This window comes from Marmota monax, unplaced genomic scaffold, assembly GCF_021218885.2.
Source record: "Marmota monax isolate L192 unplaced genomic scaffold, Marmota_monax_Labrador192_F-V1.1 WCK01_AAM20220418_F8-fsc00055, whole genome shotgun sequence".
Classification (NCBI taxonomy): Eukaryota; Metazoa; Chordata; class Mammalia; order Rodentia; family Sciuridae; genus Marmota; species Marmota monax.
The window spans coordinates 8,162,683-8,185,092 of record NW_026695205.1 but is presented as its reverse complement, the minus strand read 5'-3'; the positions used below and the strand labels follow the sequence as shown (position 1 = coordinate 8,185,092).

Here is a 22,410-nt window from a genome sequence, read left to right as displayed (position 1 = left end):
AAACGGTAAAGGAAACAAAGAGAAATCAATAACCAATAATAAAGATTCTTTGAGGGGCTGAGCTATAATAGCTCAGTGGTGGAGTGCTGACCTGGAGTGCTGACCTTGCACTCACGTGGCACTGGGTTCAATCCTCAGCACCACATAATAAATAAATAAAGATATTGTATCCATCTACAGCTAAATATATATTTATATTTATACACACACACACATATATATATTTTAAGATTCTTTAACATCCAACCAAACCATCAAACTTTAAAATTCCCTGTGGAACTATTTAAGAAATAAGAAGTAACTATGCTCCAGGAGGCTATGTCTGTTGCTGGTGCCAATAAAAAATTTTAAAAAAGCAATGTGCTTCATGTAAGGCAAGAGAAAATGAAGACTCTCTTTTAAGAGACATGTGTCAAGTTGATAAATAACGTGTAAGAAACAGTTCTTGGACATAACAACAATTTATATTACTTTTACACAGTAAATCTAAATGTCTACTTGCAAAAAATAGTATAATTCATTCTATAGCCAGTCCTAATTCTGTGCTTATTGTGTGCTTTCTCTTTCTCCTTTTCCTTTCACACTCACAGTCAAAGGTTAAACCTCCTAGCAAGTTCTCCCTTACTTTCCTAATTCTTCACCATCTATGATCCTCTATTAAACAACAACTGCAACAATAATAACTCTGAACATGTACCCAGTTGATTATAATCTTCTCCTAAAAAGAAAGTTTGCTGAAAACTAAAGAAATGAAGGCAACAGGAGGTTAAGGACACAAGGTATGGATAATACTTGTAACATCAAAATTTTTTTGAGAGATAGGGGAAGAGAAAGGATTAAACAAACAATGGCATTATTGCTGTTGCATGCTCAGCATACAATGGAAGAGGTAGGTATTCTCTGATTTAGAGATAAGGCAATGACATTCACTCAAGTTATGACTCTTTCAAAAGAAAACAAGCTGTGAACCTGGGATTCAGACAGAGGTCTGAATAAAGCTCATGTAGTATGTACTTTCCAATAAGGCTTCCAGGAGATAGCAGAAAGAGCGAAATCAATAATGCCAAATAAATGTTATCATCATCATTCCTAAGGATACAGTACAGGAAATAGATACCCCTAGAAGACACTGTAGGACCCAATGGATCTGGAATTCTGTGGAAGAGAGTGAGAAGACTGGTAATCGAGGAAAAGAGAGGAAATGAAATGCAGACATGAAATCAGATATTTCTCAGGGAACCTGTGTCTAGATACAGAAGGTTTGAAAGGATGAAGGAAGTTCCTGACAGGGACAAATTGCTCTAGAGGTGGACTATTTGGGTTAAATTTGTGGCTCTGCCCCTCAACAGCTATCTGTCATTGTCAACATTATTTAAATTCTGTGCTTTAGTTTCTTCATCTGTAAAAATTGAATAACAGGGCTGGTGTTGTGGCTCAGTGGTAGAACGCTTGCCTAGCACACCTGAGGCACTGGGTTCGATCCCTAGCACCACATAAGAAAACTAAATAAACAAAATAAAGGTATGTGTCCATCTACAAATAAAAATATTTTTTAAAAATGGGACAACAATTTATCTAACTCGAAAGGTTGTTATGCAAGGATTGCTAATTGGTAAGGCAATTAGCAAAAAGTCTGACACATACTAACCAATTCAATAAACATGCTTTCTTATTATCCTTATGTCAACAATAACATTTTTATGTTTCACCTAGGGAGCAGTACTATCATTGTTCCTAATATGTATGCTGCTTTGTTTTTCTATACTAAAATTATAGGTAGAAGTAAAGTAGGTTGAGAGGAAACTAAAGTTTTTGAGATGAGCTAGACAGAATTCTAAGGTACACTCCAAGCCTATGACTGACCGTTTTTCTACCTAGTTATTTTCCTACAACACTCTGCAATTTCTTTTTAAAATATTTTTCTTTTATTAGTGTATTATAGTTATACATAGTAGTTGGGTTCATTATGACAAAATCATACACGCATGGAAATTCATTTACTTCATTTCAGTCCCTAGTGGCCAGCACCCACTTGTCCTCTCTTCTTCCCTCCCCCTATTCTCCTTCCTCTACACTATTGGTTTTCCTTTAATTTGTTTATTTATTTTTTTATTCTTGATTGGTTAAAGCTCTGCTATTTCTAAAGTAAGTCCTTGGAGAATCATTTTACACTTGAGGCTCCACTCAGTGACTTATAACTAGTAAGGAATCATTGTCTTTTTCTCATTCTCATAAATTTCTTAATGAACAAAAAAATTGAGAAAAGAAATAAGCTCCCTTATTGCCCTCCACATAACATTATGAATCTCTCCTTCTCTTTTCAATCTTCCTTATCTGTACTGGAACTTAATTTCACTCCTAGAGTGGACAATGGTCATGGTAGTAATGGGTAGTAATGTCCAAGTAGATGAAAGGACACAGAAGTCTAAGAACACTGAAGACAGAACTCACAACTACCTACCCTGTTTCATTTACCTTTAAACAGCATATCCCAGGCAAATAAAAATCTTGGTGAACAGAGGTATTTTTTCTCAATTTTGGGCTAAGCACAACTGAATGAAAGAAACTGAAATACAACTAGTGCTGCACCAAAAAAAATTTTTTTTTTCTTGAGGAAAGTATAGAGAAGGAGGTGATGATAGATCTAAGGGACTATGATATTGTAGTATTCAGAGGTTTATCTAACCCAAGTTGCTAATGCGTCTTCTAGAGTTTACTGATTAACAAATACCTACAAAATTAATTTTCCCCTTTTTGTATTTACTTAGTGAATGAAAAAAAAAAAAAAGATACAAACTGGCATCTGCCTTTTCATTCCAAAAAATATGTATATAGGGCTAGGGTTGCAGCTCAGTGGTAGAACGCTTCCCTAGCATGTGTGAGACACTGGGTTCAATTCTCAGCACCACATATAAATAAATATATAAAAGGTCCATCGGCAACTAAAAATATATATTAAAAATATGTAAATATTTCACAACTGTTTCTGTTACCTATATTAACTTGCTGTTTCTATTTCATAACCCACTGTTATAGATTACACATTTCTTTTCTCCACTAAGGAACTGCAATATATGAGTGAAGATAGTAGTTTATAAACCACAGGTTTCTTATTCATTATGCCATAAATTTTTATATAAATGATAATTCCTTGAAAAAAATGCAGCCTTTTAACTATATAGCATCTAGTAGATAGCTGACAGCTACAAGAACAAAGCAATTTAGGACAAAAATGAGTATGTGGAGTGGGAAGATGTCTGGGAAAATAACCTGCATTCATCGATTCAAGCCTGTTGAACACAGAAAGTAAAGGCTTTTGGCAGCCAATATTTATTATTATTACTTAAGGGCTAATCTGCAGATCACACAGCAATAAACAGCCTTTAGAGAGATTACATGGTCCAAGTAAAATTAAGAGCTTATCCTTTATTATAAGCTAATAAATAGTCTTCTTCATTCACTGAAAGAAAAAGGATATCTGAATACTTAAAAACATAAACCTCAAAAAAATTACATACCCAAATGGGGGCTGGAGGGTCTGATTTTCTCATAAGAATTCATGAGTAGAAGCTATAAACTCTAGCTAACCAGCTACGATTCTTCCACATCCTACAAATCGCAGGCATTTCAAAAAGGCTCCTTTAAGACTTATAGACATCAATTATTCCCTAATGGCATCCCAAGTAAAAACAGGAGGCCAACAATCGGTATGCTGGCATGGTACCAAAGGCTCTGTGAATTTTGAACAGAGCAGGGAAAAGACTATTTTGAGAACTAGGTTCCTAATGACTGAAGGTAGATTAGTCAAATCTGTTCAAGTAATAAGGGCAGGGTGGAAAAAAATGTCCTTGTCATTATGATTCCTTTGGTATTTATGGTAATAAACATGAATCACGATGAACTCACTGGCTATTAAATGCAGAGGTCATAAGTGCTTCCATAGGCTTTCCACAGGAATTCACCATTAATTAGCTGGATCATTATTTGAAAGTGTTACCAAATTATCTTAGCATTTGTGCAGCCATTCACTCCAAAATTGGTCATTCCCAGCTGAGGGCAGTTAATGCCTTAACAAACTGGTCATTAACTTCAGTAACTGATTTTGTGGGAATTATTGCACTTATAAAGTACATTCAAGAGTTTATAAGAAAAAAAATGCCTTTTTTTTTTTTTAAAGAAATTTACAGCTGTAGTTCAGCTGGAGCAGCTAAAGGAGGGAAAAAACACCCAGCTCTCTGGGCTATTCTCATGATCGATTTTCTGCCAATTAAAGGGCAAAATACATGCTGATTGGTTTTGAATTTTAAAATGTCTTCAGTTTTTTCATCTCCAAAGTGATTAGTAAAAACACCATTCACCTACTAATTTTGTAAGACACTTGAGATTTTCCATTCACAGTTCAGTCAAGCAGAAATATGAGTTTTGAGCACCAGAACTCAAAGCCAAATTTCCGCTTCTGAAGCAGACCCAGCCCAACACTTTGTGAAAACAGAGTGAGAACACAAGTTATGGGCCACATTATTAGCCAGATTCTTATTCCCTTCTACACCCCATGTCTTTGTTCAAAGTAGAACACTCCCTTTGAAGTCACAAGGGTTCCATGCAAAGATAAGAGAAGTGGGAATATAAGCACACCTATGTTAGAACAGAGCAGCGTTAAGGTGATATATTGCTGGAAACCTACATGAACACAACATGCTTCAAAAATCACACGTCTTTAGATTTACTGTGGTATTAAAGCTCTTAAAGTCCTATGAATACAGTACAATGAAAATGCCACAGGCTAAAACCACTGCTTAAAAGACAGTTGCAACACTTATTTGATCATAAATACTCTGTATATCAAAATACTAAAAAAATACTGAATGTATTTCAGAACATTCCCAAGTCATGTTTCTACATAACGAAACCAAATTTATCATGGCATATGCTGCAAATACAAAATCAGTACAATCAGACAGCTTTAGTTTACACTACAATTTGGACAAAACAGTTTTCAAGATTTCAACTATACCGGATGGTCTTGTTTTATTGTCAACAGCAAGTCTAATAAAGATTTGAGATGAACAGATAAAAACCAACAGCTTTTACACAAAAGTGGGAAAAATGACAGGATCTTTAAGTTACGATGATTAGTAACATAAACAAGTAACATAACAATAATTTTGGGATAAATGATTTTTGTGCCCAATCATTTAACAGAATAAGAAACAAATTGTAAATCTACTATTAAGCTAAACAGCTCTCTACAGTAACAACTGTTCACAAAATGAGTACTCTAATAGTCAACACTTCTGATGGATTTTCATTCTTTTTAAAGTGTACAACTGTGCTTTTAACTATGCAGCTTATTTTTCAATATGTCTTCAACTACTTTATTAACTTGTCTATGAAATTATTTGATTACATCCAGAGGATAGTACAACAACTTATTTGTAATAAACTCTACAAAGTAAGCAGATTTGTGGTACAAATGATAAGGACCAAAATAAAACCCTTAACAATGAATGACTGCTTTCTAGCTTATAGGTCCACACCATGGATGTAATGTGCTTTGGTCAAATTTTACCATCTAAAAATGGAGACACCCCAGGCAATATTCACACACACACTATTGGAACCAGCTGGTGACAGAAGAATCTTAAGAAAAAAGGCTTCTTGATTTAATTGGGAAAACAGGAGGAAGCATAAATTTTACTACCATTAATAACTTCAAGAAATCTTGATATGACTCCACCTCACCCTGACGGCGGGACATATGCTTTTTGTTAAAGTGTTTGCCACATCTGACCCTTATTGTTTGCTCACTTGATCAGGTAAGAAAATGTAGCGTTTATTTATAGGATAAATGAGGCCTATTAAAATTGAGAAACAGTGCAGTAGTCTATGAGAAGCTATTTTCCGAAACAGATGTGTGAAATTCCATAACAGTTTGGTAATAACCAGGCCAAACCAAGTTATTTAAAAAAAATCTACTCTTACATTTCTTAAAGACACCATCACAAAAGTAACCTCGTTTCAGAAAAAAAAAAAAAATGGAAAGCATGTTCTACTTGGAAAACATTATTCTGACCGGATCTAAACAGTTTTTTTTTAAAAAAACTTGAAAATATTTACAAAGATAGCTCTTTCAAAAAATAAAGACAAGTTTTATTTCTTCATTTTATAATACTCTTGGTGAATTAAAATTAAGTCATATTAATGTATAAAGAAAAAAGTGAATTTAACTTGATGGGAGAATTTCAAAAGTGTTCAGGACTTAACTTTGTCAATTTTCTTTTAAGGACATATGACAGAATGGTCAAAGGAAATAACCCTTAATTTCTATGTGATCAAAGTTTAGAGTCCAACAGTATCTGTTCCAGTAATCTCTAACAATAAAGGAAATCAAACTTGTCTAAGCCGGAAAAAAATCCAACATTTATCACTTAACTCATGACCTGGACTGACTCCCTACATGCTGATGAAATCTTTCTACAGCCCTGTAAAATGCCCTGAAACCCAGATTACCTAAATGTAATCTAGACAACAATAAATCAGATGCCACTGTTACCTTCAAAACCAATTTGGGTCTACTCACAAAATATAGACACATTTATATCGATTTGAAACACCTTAGAAACTCTAATTTGTCTTCCAATGCACTAACATTACCCTTTTGAAAGGATTACATATGTGTATCCTTTTGAAATGATTACATATGAAATTGTGAAGCTGGCTATCCTTTTGAAATGATTACATATGAAATTGTGAAGCAGGCTACCGAATCTGGGAATCCCAATTTTTCTGCCATTATCCAAGAGTTAGTTTTTATACATACCAGCCATGTAAATTAATACTGACTTAAAATCCCTAAGTTCACGTAGATAAGAATTGGTATCAAGGTTTAAATTATGATTCAAGCCTTACTCTAGTAGAATTCAATGTCATAGCCTTTATATTAGTCATATTCTGTGCCATACCTGTATCATTGACAAGTATAGTTCTGGTTAACTAAAGGAAAAGACATCTGAGCTAGCTAACTTTTTGAGTTAACTTGTACATGGGTTCATTAGCTATATGTGAAAATCCTCAATATCAGAACTTAATGAATATTTATTATGAATCTTCATTAACAATTATTACAAATATTATAAATATAAAAAAGCTTAGCCAAATCTATAGGTAGCACTATGAATTCCTCAAAAAAAATTTTTATGGTACTGGGGATTGAACCCAGATTTGCTTAATCACTGAGCCACATCCCCAACCCTTTTCATTTTTTGAGATATGATCTCACTAAATTGCTTAGGACCTTATTTAGTTGCCAGACTGGCCTTGAACTTGCTACCTTCCTGCTTCAGCTTCCTAAATCTTTGGGATTACAGACATGCACCACTCTGCTTGGCTTTGGATTCCCTAAATTTTAGAGAAAGACTCCTAACTACTTATAAGCAAGCTGAGGAGGAACCTAAGTCAGAGTGTCTGTGATACTGGGTTCTCCAGTTCTGGAGAATACAAAGAACAGTATGCTAATCTATGGTCCAACTAATTATGTAACTTAACAGTGCTTCTTATACTGCTTATGGTAGAGGGCCAGTGTTTATTTTCCTCCCCCAAAAAGGGTTAAGGACTAATAATTGTGTGAATATAATTAAAATAAAATTAAATAAAAGAAAGTTCAATATTAGAAATCCAAAATTATTATTATTTCATTCAAGAGACAAAATCTTATTTGGTGAAATTGCTCTAGATATCTAAATGCTTACTTTCACTAGATTCTGGGCTTACTCACTACAGATCAGTTACAAAACAGTAACAGTAGACTGAGCATTGGTCTATGGACCACATTTTGAATGCCACTAAAATAGCAGCCTCACTCAGCCATAAAGAAGAATGACTTTATGACATTTGCCAGTAAATGAATAGATCTGGAAACTATCATCTCAATGAAATAAACCAATTCCAGAAAACCAAAGATCAAATGTTTTCACTGATATGTGGAAGCTATCCCCAATAAGGGGTTGGGGGAAAATAGAAGTTCAGTGGAGTTGACAATGGGGATTGAAGGGAAGGGAGTGGGGATGGGAAAAGGAAGTCAGTGGAATGAATCTGACATAACTTTCCTGTAAACATACATGAATGTACCACAGTGAATCTCTCCACTGAGCACACCCACAAGAAATTAATAAAAAATAAATAGGCAGAAAGATCAACAGAGGGAAAGGAGCAGGGTGGGGAAAAGGAAAGGAGAGGTACTGGGGTCTGAACTAGAACATGATATATTTCATGTTTTTATTATTATGTCAAATGGATTCTATTGCATATATAACTAAAATAACCAATAAAAAAATTTTTAAAAATAGCAGGCTCTTGTCCTAAATCACACAATTCACTAAAGGGAACTTTATAAGTGAAATCAAGATGCTATTTTAATGTTTAAAATAAACCTCTATAACCAGGCTAGAAGTATGCAAAACTGTGCCGAAAACTGCTTTCTGTGCTTCTGACGGGTCATTCTGAAACCATTAGCATCCTCTTTCCCTTCCTTTTCTTCCTTCTTATCATGGATTAACATTTGTGGAACTTTCTAGTTGTGAAACTAATACATGCTAATTCCTTAATTCTCAGAATAATCATGTGAGACAGGCCCTATTTTTTTCCTTTATTTTCTAACTGGACAAAAGGGCAGTGAAGATCGATTGATTTGCATAGTGCCACTGGCTAATAAAGGGTAAAGGAAGCCTCAAGCTTAGCTCTTTTTAAGTTTATTCCTTTCATTCATTCATCCATCTAACCACCCACCAATACTGAGAGCCTACAGTGTTCTGGGCCTTGGGAATACAAAGTGCATAAAACTGATACAACTCTTTATTTCCATAGAGCTTATAGTCTCTGAGGCAGATGGCTGGTGGTGGTGCTAGGTGGGTGGTGCAGAGACAATAAACAAGATAGTTAAGTAAATACATATTATATGGTGATCAAATACTATGGGAGAAAATAAAACAGGAAAAGGGAAAGAAGAGCATCAGGAACCAGGGTTTAAAATTTTAAATAGGGTAATCAGAGATGAAAGTCAAAACAGGTGAGGGAAAAGGCCATGCAAAAAACTAGGGCAGAACATCACAGAAGGAACAGGACGTATGAAAATCCTGAGGCAGGAAGAGTGCCTGTTAAGTTCAAGGAATAAAAAGCAAGGAGGCCAGAGTGCCCTCAGCAAAAAGAACCAGAGTACCAGAAGATGACTATGTTAATCACAGAGGTGAGGAGCCAGGGCAGACATATAAACCCTTGTGGTCTACTGTAAGGACTCTGTCTCTTCCATTAAGTGAGATGGAAAGTCACTGAGGGTTTTGAGTGGAGAAAATTTTAGCTTAAATTTTAATAGGATCACTCTGTTTGCTGTGTTAATAAAAGACTGAAGGGCAAGAGTGGAAGCACAAAGATCAGTTAACATGCTACTTTACTAAGTCAGGAAAGAGATGATGATGGCTGGTATCAGACAGGGAGCAGTTATATTTTGAATACAAAGCTGACTGGATTACCTGATAGATTAGATGTAGGGTAGAAGGAAAAGACAGGAGTCAAGGATAACTACCCCAATTTTGATCTAGTTAACTACAAAGATGAAGTTACCATTTAATGAGATGGGAAAGACTGAGAAAACAGTGGATTTGGGTTAGGGTCAGGTAGAGATCAAAAGCTTAATTATAGAACTTATTAAATCTCATCTGCTAATGAGGCTTCAAAAGGTGGTAATGTTTGGAGTTAGGAAATCAGAAAGAAGGCTGGAATTATGTATCTTTACATTTTGGAATCATCAACACAGGCAGAGTATTTAAATGGAATGGACAAAGTCATCAAGGGAGTGAGAACAAACAGATGACAAAGCCCTGAAGAATGCTTATGGATTGGGAAGATGAGGTGGAAGCAAAAGAGGAAACTGGGAAGAACTGGGTAGTAGACAGGAGGAGCACTATAAAAATACTGTGTCCATGAAAACATGACAGGAGGAGGGAACTGTAGCAAATGCTGCTCACAGGTTGAGGAATATGAGCCTTGAGAACTGACTCTGGATTTAGCATTATGGAGGTCATGAGAACTCAACCAGAGTGGTGTGATGAGGCGTGTGTGAAGGCCTGGGTGCAGATCTTTATGTGAGAGGATTCAAAAGTGTGGAGAAAAATGAGGGGTGGGGGGAGAAAAAGACAGGAGAGAGTTCAGGAAGGGGGAGAGAGAGGGAGATAGGAGAGAGAAGTGGGAGAGGGGTATGAATTCCTATGACTGGGGAGAAGGAGGCTGGTGACAGGAAGCGAAGATTTCTTTTGATGAGAGTTGAAATGGGAAGAAAATAAATGATAAGATAGCTGGAAGATTAAAAAAATGGCACACATAATCATTAAGCTGAAAGAAACAATAGCATATTTGCAAGGTAATAGGAGAGTTTCCTTAGAGAGGGAAAAATAGTAATGTAGGATAGAAAGAAGAACTGCCTAAGCGAGAACCTTAAACAGGAGAGGAAATTGGCTAGGCCCTGGGCAAGAGCAGGAGGAGCAAGTTCATCTACCATCCACCATAATGGGAAAGAAGGCACATCGCAGCTCCAGGTGCAGGTAAGGAGGAGTTCACTGTGTCAATAGGAACTTGGGAGAAGCTCTCTGTTTCTATGTTCTCAGTAATATAGAAGGCAAGGTAATGAGCTTAGAAAGAGGGTGAGAACAGAGCTATTTTGACATGCTGAGAAGGTAGAGGAATGAAATTGTCACTTAGGAAAGGAGCAGAATAACCAGATGAAAAAAACGTAGTATGATTGCTGGGCAGCATTAAAATTAATTAATTTTCCCAGAATTTAATTTTGATGCCTATCCTGTGTGCTCAGGATCTGCCATCTGATGCCACCCTCTCCTCTTTCACAAAGTGCCAGAATATTGGGAAAAATGCTTCTCACCAAGATGCAAGTGGCTTATTAACACTCATATGCTGACAGTGCAAGACAGGTAATATAACTAAATATCTAAAATAAGAGAAGGAGGGTTATCCTGGGGGAATGGGAGGGTTTAGTCCTGCCTAGACATATTTGTTAGATATAAAACTAAAAAGTATACTTTAGCCAAACCAAACATGTCTTCTAGTTGGATGTTGAGTTGTTAATACTATTACCAGGAGTATTTGAATTTAATAGGCATTAAAAGCTTTAGAGGAATGTGCTAATGCACTGGCTTTCCAAGTATGGTCCTAGGATCCAGGAATGGGGGCTACAAAAATCACAACATTTTTAGAACAATACTGATACAATATTTTCCTAATTTTTAATTTCAAATATTTTCCTGTTTTTAACTTTCAATCTCTCCTAAGCATACAACTGAGTTATCCAGGGGTTGTACAACATACACCAGCTGTTGTCTAATAAGCTTGACTGATTTTTAAGAGATTTTCAGAGTGTGAAGTGGTGCCACCCTTCTCACTATTGTTTTTGAAAAGTTATTTTTTTATAAAATATTTGTTAACAAAATATACATAAATATAAGACCCAGAAATAAAAGTTCTTTGAGGTCTTCAATCAATTTTAAGACTATAAAGGGGTTCTGAAACCAAAAGTTTTAAATTGAAGCTCTAACCAACTAAATCCCTATATAGTTATCTAACAGGGAAGACTTACAGATAGTAGAAAAATTGTGGAAAGCAATGAGTCCCTGTAATTCATAGGTAGCTACTTAATCTCCCTAAACCATTAGGTTGGTGGTACCTATTCCATTTTTGTTTTAACTAATGTAAATATTCAAATATATAGGATGAGACTTGTGTATTTTAAGTCTTATTTCTTTGACTTTAACTTTCTTTGAAAACCAAGTTAATATTTTAAAAGTTGATGTGAAAACTCAACATTACTCAATTTAAAATGAGTATCAATATTGTTCACAAAAAAATCCAGTGTAAAAAAACTCATAATTGTCAGAAAATAGCATAGCAATGAAATGTGTCAGTTTATTAAGTATGCAGCACTCTGTAAAACACTGCCTCTGCCATTATGTGATGTTGAAGTTTTATATAAGAACCAATGTCATGATGAACTAGGCCCTTCAAAAGAACACATTTCAATTGGGCATTTATGCTTGCTTCTGTACTAACATTATCCCTGTTTTAGTCAGCTTCTTCACTGCTGTTAACTAAAAGGACCCAACCAGAACAATTGTAGAGGAGGAAAGGTTTATTTAGGGGCTGACGGTTTATTTAGCGCTAGCGCCATTCCTCAGGGCTAAAGTGAGGCTGAACACCAAGGCCGAAGAGTGTGTCAGAGGGAAGCAGCTCGCATGGCTATCAGAGTGGAGAGCAAGGTCTCCATTTGCCAGATACAAATACATACATACCCAAAGCCATGCCCCAATTCCCACCTCCTCCAGCCACACCTACCACTTCAGTTCCTACTCAGTTAATCCCTATCTGGAGACTAAATCACTGATGGGTTAAGACTCTCATTTCTCCTGTGAACCTTCTTTCATTGCCTCACATGTGAGCTTTTACAGGACACCTCGCATCTAAACCTTAACAATCCCAAGTTGTCAATCAACCTTCAGCTCATGAAACATCCAGAACAAAGCAATTCAGAGCTTTAACAAAACATCTGTCTAGCACATCAGACAAAAAACTAAGAAAATGTAGGTTTTCAAGTTATATTTTAAACATAATCAGTACACACTCCAGGGTAATAAGAATACACTGTGACAGGAACTTCCTTGCCATCTCCTGCCCTAGGATACTCTGACATAAGGAAGCTCTCTTGAGACACATGAACGTCAAATGGTTTAAATATTTTTATAAGGGAATTTTTTTTGATAATCTGATTCTTAGATGAGAAAAAAACTTTACTTTTTAAAGAGTTAACACCCTAAAAAATCTGAACAGACTCTAACAATTATGTAAGTAAAGTCAAGCTTCCTAAGTCTAACTTGATTTGCCTACACTCACATTTGCTAAAAATACTGGACATGATAGATCTTTCAGATGATAACATAAAGTTATCAGATGTAACAAACTGTGTCAAAATACATAAATAATAAAACTGGGCCCACCTTGGACCCAAGCTGAGACTTGAAGGGATGAATTATCCTTTTTAGGCACTTTTTATCCTGAACAATGCATCAACTTTAGATTTGGGATAAACCTGAGCTTGAGCTTCCCCTAGAGCTGAAAGGATGGCCATACACTAATAATGGACTAATGGAAAACATGGACTTATGGTGCCATCTAGTGGTGAAACATAGCATGACCACTGGTTCAGAGAACATCTCAGAATTCCAGGAATGACAAGAAAAAAAAAAAAAGACAGATTACCAAGTCCAGAATACCTAATACTTGAACGTGCAGATGCCATTGCATGACAACAAGCCTCAAAAGCTTTCAGAGAACCATGTACTCACCTAAGGGATAAAATAAGGTGTCAGAAACTGAGCTATCTACTCATGAACTCTCAAACAGAATTTTGAAAAACTCAAGGCAATTAAAAAAAAATTGAGAAACAATTCAGTGTTTTATTGGAGAAACTTGAGATGTTTAAGTAGATCATAAAAAAAAACAACTAAAATCCTTGAGCTGAAAAGTTTGCTAAATGAGATAAAAAATGTGATGACAGCAAAATAGATGAAAAAGAACAAAGAATCAGTAGAGTTAGAAGACAGACTATTTGAAAATACACAGAGGAGGAAAAAGAGAACACACTGAAAAGAAGAAGGTCTATAAGAACTTTGCAATGGCAAGAAAGGAGCAAATATTGGAGCTATTGGATTCAAGAGGGACTTGGGAATGCCAAAAGGTGAAAAATGTTATTCAAAGAGATAGTAACAGAAAATCTCCCAATCTTAGAAAAGGATACAAATATTCGGATACAGGAAAGTCAAAGGTCACTAGTCAAGATTTATTTCAACAAAATGTGCCCTAAAAACATAATCAAGCCAGGTATGGTGGCATATGCCTATAATCCCATTGATTCAGGAGGCAGATGCAGAAGGATTTCATCAAGGCCAGTCTTAGCAAGTTAGCAAGAACTTAAGCAACTTAGCAAGATCCTGTCTCAAAATAAAAAATAAAAATAAAAGGGTGGGCATGTAACTCCAGTACCAAAACAATACCACCACCAAAACACACACACACACACACAACATATAATCAAGCTCTTAAGTTAAATACAAAGAGAGGATTCTTAAAAAAATAAACAAACAAAAAAAAAAAAAACAAAACTGATTGCTGTGTACATATATTTTTTAAAACATTTTTTTAGTTGTAGGTGGACACAATACCTATCTATCTATCTATCTATCTATTTATGGCGCTAAGGATCAAATCCACTGCCTCACATATACTAGGCAAACTCTCTACCACTGAGCTACAGCCCTAGCCCCAAAGAGAGGATTCTTAAAGCAACACAAAAAGAAACCACATAAGGGTGTCCCAATTCAACTGATAACAGACTTTTCAGCAGAAATCTTACAGACCAGGAAGAGTGGGATAAGAGTTTCAAAGTATGAGAGGAAAACAAAAACAAAAAACTGCCAACTAAGAATACTATAGCCAGAAAATCTTTCAGAAATGAATGAGGAAAGATATTCCCCAATAAACAAAAGCTGAGACTGCATCTCCACCAGACCGGTCCTATAAGAAATGACACAGAGAATACTTCAAATTTAAAGGGAGAGTCACCAATGAATTAGAAAACATGGGATGGTACAGAAAATCTGAACAGATCAACAACAGATAATGAGATTGAAGCAGTAATAAAAGGACTCCCACCAAAGAAAACCCTAGGGCCACATGGCCTCACTGCTGAATTCTACTAACTATTTTATTTATTTATTTTTTTGGTGGTACTAGCATTGGACCCAGTGACTCTCTGCCACTGAGCCACATCTCTAGTCCTTATTTATTTATTTATTGATAGGGTCTCATTAAGTTGCTGAGGCTGGACTTGGACTGGCAATTTTCCTGCCTCAGCCTCCCAAATTGCTGGGATTACAGGCATGCACCACCATGTCTGGCTCTACCCAAAATTTAAAGGACATAAATTCTTCTTAAATTATGCCAAAAAAGTGAAAAAAAGACAATTCTTCAAAACTCATTCTATGAGGCCAAAACCTCAGAAAGACACCACAACAACAAAAAAGAAGAAAGAAAAGAAAAAAAACTACTGGCCAATGTCCTTGACGAAAGTAGATGAAAAAATCCTCAACTAGCAAACCAAGTCCAATAGCACATTATACAGACTATTCACCATGATTATGTGGGATTCATCCTAGAAATTCAAGTATAGACCAACATGTGCAAATCAATAAACATGATACTCCATCCAGAGAATGAAACCCCATATGACTGTTACAGACACAAGTAAAACATTTGATAGAATACAACATACCTTCATGGTAGAAACTCTGAACAAATTAGGGATTGAAGGACTGCACCTCAATGTAATAATGGCCATATATAAAAAGACCAAAGCTAACATCATTCTGAATGGAGGAAAACTAAAAGCTGTTTAAGATCTGGAACAAGTCAAGGATGCCCACTTTCACCACTTTTATTCAACACAGTACTAGAAGTTCTAGCTAGAGCAATTATGTAAGATAATGAAATAAAGGGCATCCAAGTTGGAAATGAGGAAAGCAAGTTGCTATCACTTGCAGATGGCATGATCTTATATAAATAAAACTCCAAAGACTCCTCCCCAAACTATTAGAATTAATAAATTCAACAAAGTTTCAGGATACAATATCAACATGCAAAAATTACTAGCACTCCTATGTACTAAAAGGGAAAAATGTAAAATAGAAAGTCAGAAAGCAATGCCATTTATAACAGCTACAAAACAAAAGATCAAAACCAGGAATAAATTTAACCAAAGAAGTAAACCTCCACAATAAAACTATACAACATTCACAAAAGAAATTGAAGACATACATATGCACACTCAAATGGAAAGGAAACTCAACCTTATGAATTTCCTGAAAACTTATCAAAAAAGATGTCCATTTCTGAATGTCTATTTTTTGTATTTTATGTGTTGACAATAATTTCACATATTTATAATTCCCTCACATTTTCTGCATTATTTCATTTAACTCTTCCCTATTTATATGTATCATTATTATCCATTTACCGGACATAAGAAAACTGACATATATTAAGTAATTGCATGATATCGTATAGCTGGTATCTGAAGCCAATATTCAAAGTCACACAGTCTGACTCTACAATCCTATCTCTAATCAATATGCTCTGTGCTACCACGGTTACTAGATGAACCATGTGCATTAGGATTTATTTGCTGTAATGTCTCAGGATGTACTGTTTAAGAGATTCTGGTAATCCTAAAAACCCAGCTGAATTCAGATAAATTGAAAAATAATTTTCAGGATCATTTGGCTACTTGCTCATCAATGCTCCAGTTCTATTCCTTCGGGATAATTGCCCACTCCCTTGAAGTCAAGCATGGCCATATGATTTGCTTTTATCAACAGAATGTAAGTAAAAATGTTGTCACTTCTAAATTGAAGCCTGTAAGAAGAGTCTGCAATTCTCCATACTACCTCTTTTCCCTTTCCCAGAAGTTATGGTTTGGATATGAGACCTCCTCACAAAAGCTCATGTGCGAGACAATGTAGGAATATTCAGAAGCGAAGTGATTCCATCATGAGAGACGTGACTTAATCAGGGAATTAATCCACTTGATAGATTAATAATTTGAATGGATTACTGCATGGTAATTGTAGGTAGGTGGGGAGTGGCTAGAGAAGGAGGTCACTGAGGGCATGCCCTTCGGGGTTACATTTTGTTCCTGGCTTCTCTCTCTCTGTGCTTACTGGCTGCCATAATCGGAGCAGCTTTCCACCACAACACCTTTCTTCCAGGATGTATTCACTCATCTCAGATCCAGAATGATGGAGTTGGCTGACCATGGACTGAACTTCCAAAACCATGAGCCCAAAATGAACTTTCCTCCTCTAAGTTGTTCTTGTCAGGTATTTTGGTCACAGTGATGAAAAAGCTAATACCAAGCGCCATGTTGGCCAAGAGGACCTATTATCCTAGGTCTTTGACAGATGTCATGGACTAGCGCTCTGCAGTCATCCAGAATGGACAAAATATAAGCAAGATATAATTGTTTACTGTACTGTTACTATGATATTAGTGTTACCTATTAATAATCAGAGCCTCATCCTCTAACACATTTAATAGATATTTTTCTGGGAAATAATGAGTAAAAGGATTGTTTGGGGGACAAGATAAAACAAACATCTGTTAAATTTACAAAAATGGTTACGTTCCAAAAGTTCATACTGAATCAGTTACTGAAAATGAGCAAATTTCCCCCCCACCCATAGGTTCATCTTATAAAGGAATGACAAAGCTTATTTAACCAATGATTTACATGGAAACAAGTAGAAAACAATAATTCTATTACAGTCATTAAAAGAATATAAAACAAGCAGATATAAACTTACAGTTATTATGAAGTATAATTATATATGCAAACATGTAGATACTTTCAATTATTTTACAGAAGTTGAAGGTGTAGTTCTGTAGTATATCTTTTTTCAAAAGCTAAAGTAAAAGACATGAACATTTGAAAGAGCTTACCCAAAGTTGAAATCTGATGACTTGTGAGCAAGAATGAGATGGAAAAGAAGTGAGCATGATGACAGGAGTGAGTGTGGAACCTACCTTCTAGTTTTCAAGTAGGTTCAAAGTTGTCAGGAGTTCATGGTGAATACTAGTTACTCACATAACAAAAGGGCTGAGCCAAAATCAACTTCCTCTTTGCTTTTAATAATTATTCAAGTCACAACGTTGTTGTTTTTTTTTTTCAGTTTTCTAGAAATTTTTCATGGGTGTTCATATGTGTACTGTTATTTGGCCATTTGTCTATTTTACTTACCAAAGAAAAATAAATCAAGAATTTATTTAAAGCTAACCATAAAATGTCTCCCAATAATTTTGCTTTCAGTTTTTATAAATCAGCCTAAGAACAGAGATGAAAACTTTTAAGATCATCCATCTCTAGTTAGGTCATGAAGGGTTAGAACAATACCAACTTTTTACTCTCCCCAGTATATAAGAGCTGGTGCCCTAGGAATCCAAAATATTCCAAAGAAAATGATGAAGAAACACTGTAAAAAAAAAAAGTGACTACAAAAGAGGTAAAGGTTTTCAGATGTACTCACTCAAAGCTTCCTCATTTCCCTACTACTTGAAGAATACAAGATTATCACTTCTCAGTAACAGATTAAACTTGCTGTATTTTATGTATTTGTTGAAAGATAAGCTTTTTTTCAACTTTTATTTACTTATTTGACAATATTTTAAGAGGTAAAGGTTAAGAAAAAACTCCTGAGTTCTAAACTCATGCTTCTATCTGTCCACTGAACACCTTTGCCTCAGATGTCTCTAACACGTCTCACATTAAATTTATTACTGTCTTGCTCAAACCACCTCCTTCATACTTTTGCATATCTGTTCCTGGCACTAGTGTTCTAATAGTTGTTGATTTTATGATGTCTTTTTCCATCATTCCTACATCTAAACATTACCTATGGCATTCTCCCTGCCATATCTCTCTCTTCTGCCCTTTCCTTTTACTTCACACTTGACAATACTACCTCTGCTCTAATTGAGGTTTTTTTTTTTTTTGCTTCTTGTCTTGTTTACTACAGCATGCTATTGATCACATTTTCAGACTCTAGTTCTAGTCCACCCCACAGAATGTCAGATTAATTTTCTAGACTCAGTTCTGATTAAAACCCATCTGCCATGATGCCCACCATCAGCTATATTAAGTATAACTTTTAAGCAATGCTTGAAACTTTATATAATCTCACATGATTATGAGCATAAACCCATTTCAAGTCTATCTCTCACTTTTTACTGTCATATTCTATGCTAAAGTTGAAATGGCAACTTAAGTCATACTGACTGAGTCATAATGACTTAGTTTTAATTATGCCTTAGGTAATGTTGATTGATTCATTTGAAATATTTTCTAAAGTCTCTCATTATTTTGTAAATATCACCCTATTAAAACGACTAATTTTTTGGTATACATTTCAGATGGCACCTTATATGGCACACCCATACATGATTTTTTTTCCATTTGAATTCCAGTTATCTACAGGTTGAAAAACATTTATGGTGCTTAGCACTGTATTTGCCATGGTAGGTTATCAACATTTTACTAAGTTAAATTGAATGTGCACACAGGAAAGTACAAATAAAGCTACCTTATTTATCAACTAAGGTTTAATATCTTATCAGAAGGGTATTTGTACTCATAGAAATATGAATGAGCATGGTGGAATATACATGATGGTGGAATGTGATGATCATTATTATCCAAAATATATGTATGAAGACATGAATTGGTGTGAATACACTTTGTATACAACCAGAGATATGAAAAATTGTGCTCTATATATATAATAAGAATTGTAATGCATTCCTCTTGTCATATATATAAAAAAATTAATGAGCAACATTTATAGAATGCCTATTTCAATATCAAATAATGATAATGATAATGATGATGTTGATAAGAAAAATGACAATAACATCTAACATTTATTAGGAAATACTGTAAGTCAGGTCATAAGTGCTCTTCATGCAATAGCTCATTTAAACTAAAGAACTCTAAGTTTTATATAATTATTATCCCTATTTTTAGGAATGAAAAACCAAGTTACAAATAGTTTGGCTAACTTGCCCAAGGTCACATGGTTAGAAGTAATTAGTTACAATTCTAATATGAGTATGACTCTGGAAATTGAGCTCTAAAAGAAAGAATATTGGACATTATATCTTATATCCCCAAATTTACTACCTGTTTCACAAATTATGAAATGAGTATCATGTGAGTAATTTCCCAAAAATCTTTCTTAAATCATTTGTTTTATCATATATTATAAAGCAAATGTTTCATAAAAGTAGAAGACTAGATATTGAATAAACTATAATGGGGTATGAATTCTTTCAGGACAATGACCATAACTTATTCATTTGCATAGACTGTGAATCTGATCTAATATTTGGTACATAGTTATGTCAGTGTAATAGTCTGAGTGTGAGGTGTCCCCAAAAAGCTCATGTGTGAGACAATACAAAAAAGTTTAGAGGAGAAACTTTAAGAGCCTTAATCCAATCAGTGAAATGATCCCATGATGTAACTGAGTGGACACTAAAGGTAGGGTGTGGCTGGATGAGGTGGATCATTGAGGGCATGCCTTTGAGATATACATTTCGTATCTGGTGAGTGGAGTCTCTCTTTCTCTGCTGTCTGATCATCACATGAGCTGCTTCCCTCTGCCATGATGTTCTGTCTTACCTCAAGGCCTGAGGAATAGAGCCAGTTGTTGGGCCAAGACCTCAAATAAACTTTTCCTCTTCTACAATTGTTAGAGTCAGATCTTGTAGTCACAACAGCAAAAAAGCTGAATAAATGGTCAGATTTATGATAAATTGTCATATGAATTCAATTCAAGGCCAATCAAATTTACTTTTAAAACTCCTTTCCCCAGATATCTATATTGCCTTGACTCCCTCAGAGGCAATTTTTGAAAGTGTTCCTCAACAGATTATGTTCCAAAATGTGTAACATTCTTTGCAATGCTTGAATATATGGAGAACACATGGGTGAAATGTTGAATATATTGAATATATGGATGAAATGCTAAAAGACAAGTTAGAATTATTTGCTTTCTGGTTAAGAAAGACAATGGCATTTGCAGGAAGAGGAAAAAGCAAATGGACAGCCACTTAGGTATAGCAAAGCTTGTCTGAGAACTCTTAAGTGCCTCCGTATGACCATAATATAAAGGCAGAGAGTAGCAGAAGCCTCTGAAGACAGCTGTAGGTAGACTGTAAAAGTGTTTTAATGCTCTGCTAAGGCTAACCTTATGTTAAGAGCACCAAAGCATTAAGTCTTGAACCCATCCTTATTCAAGATATCTTGTTAGTAGCTAAAACAGAATAACTTAAGTACTTAAGTTAAATATTCAAAATAAATGAATCCTCCAATACAACATTTTTCTAATTCACGCTATACAAAAATACCCCTTTTAACTTAATGGCAAAGAATTTCTGTAAATGTGTATGTTTGCAAGTAGTATCTGAAAAATATAGCAGAAAATAAGAATTTAATTGATATCTGCTTTTTAAGACATCCTGAAGAGAAAAATCTATTTTCCTTTTTGTTTCCCTGGGAGCACTAATAATATACTTTCATTTTGGTTCAATATGGGCTAATGAAACAAAAGAGTCAAAAGTTCCTATTTCATTTCATTCCACAATATCACAGAAATTCTGGCACAGATAATTTTTCATTTATTCTGCTTATTTTTTTATTCAGTTTCTAATCAAAGAACATATACAGAAATCTTTCTGTTCAGAGGCTTTTCTACATAGAACTCAATTTTCCAATGATGTTGGGAATCCTAAGAAGTAGTCATTAATTCTTAAAAAGCATACCTAGGAGTGCAGTGAGTTTTGGAAGAAGTCCAACTTGTACCATCTTATTCCTCAGTCCTGTGTCAAAGGACAGGTTTAGTAAAAGCCGGAGGGTGATATTCAGGAGATCTTCATGTTCACAAGGTATCATTTTTACAAGTTTTTCAACAATATCCATTTCCACCTGAGTAAAATAATATGCAGTGAGGGTCTATTGCAAAATAGGATGAAAAAGATTACAAATAATTATTTTGGGGTTTAACCTAACATATCTCTATTTAAAAAATAGGTATGTATTAATCTTATATTTTCATTTCAATCTATAAACTTTCCTGATATCAAACGTTTAAAGAGAAAATTTAGAGTCCTATATCATCCCTTCTTTCCCTCATTTGACTGCATTAATTGATGGATTGAAAACACTGCCTAACTGAACACCACCCACTATGTACCAGGCCCTGTACCAGATCAAACAAGACCTCATCTTGGCCTTCAAGGATTCCTTGATCTAAAGAGTAGGCAAATAGAACAAACAATGAAGATGCAGTGTGATAAAAACTGAAAGCATAAAGTGCTCCAGAAGCAACATGGAAGAAGCTACTAGTCTACCTAGAAGAAAAAAATTTGGCTTCAAATTTGGAACAAGTCTTAAAAAATGGGACAGAGTTTGTTCTCTGGTTGAGAAGAATGGCAATACAGGTTGAGAAAAAGCCAGTGGACAAGCATTTAGTGTAAGAACTTGTTTAGAGAGTTGCAAGTGCTTTGGCATAATCATAGTTATGAAGCATGTATTGAGGACTGGCAGAAGCTTAAAAACAGATCTTGGATCATAGAGGCTTGCAATGCTCTGCTGGGGGTTTCACACCATTCTGTAAGTAGCAAAAGTTCCTCATGATCTCAAACTAAAGGGATGACATGGTCAGACTATTTCCTAGGCAGGGGACACTCCTG

The 22,410-nt window shown here is 35.2% G+C and overlaps 1 protein-coding gene across 4 annotated transcripts in view; it reads right to left on the bottom strand.

Annotated features, from left to right (window-relative positions):
* Positions 1-22,410, bottom strand: part of Kifap3 (kinesin associated protein 3) — a 135,667-nt gene that overhangs the window by 66,682 nt on the left and 46,575 nt on the right. For 3 of the 4 annotated variants that reach the window (XM_058574496.1, XM_046430108.2, XM_046430105.2), the window contains exon 10: positions 21,481-21,643. The exons of the other annotated variant lie outside the window; for it this stretch is intronic. In XM_058574496.1, the coding sequence (XP_058430479.1) occupies positions 21,481-21,643 (163 nt within the window). The remainder of the gene's footprint in view (positions 1-21,480; positions 21,644-22,410) is intronic. 4 annotated transcript variants of the gene reach the window in all.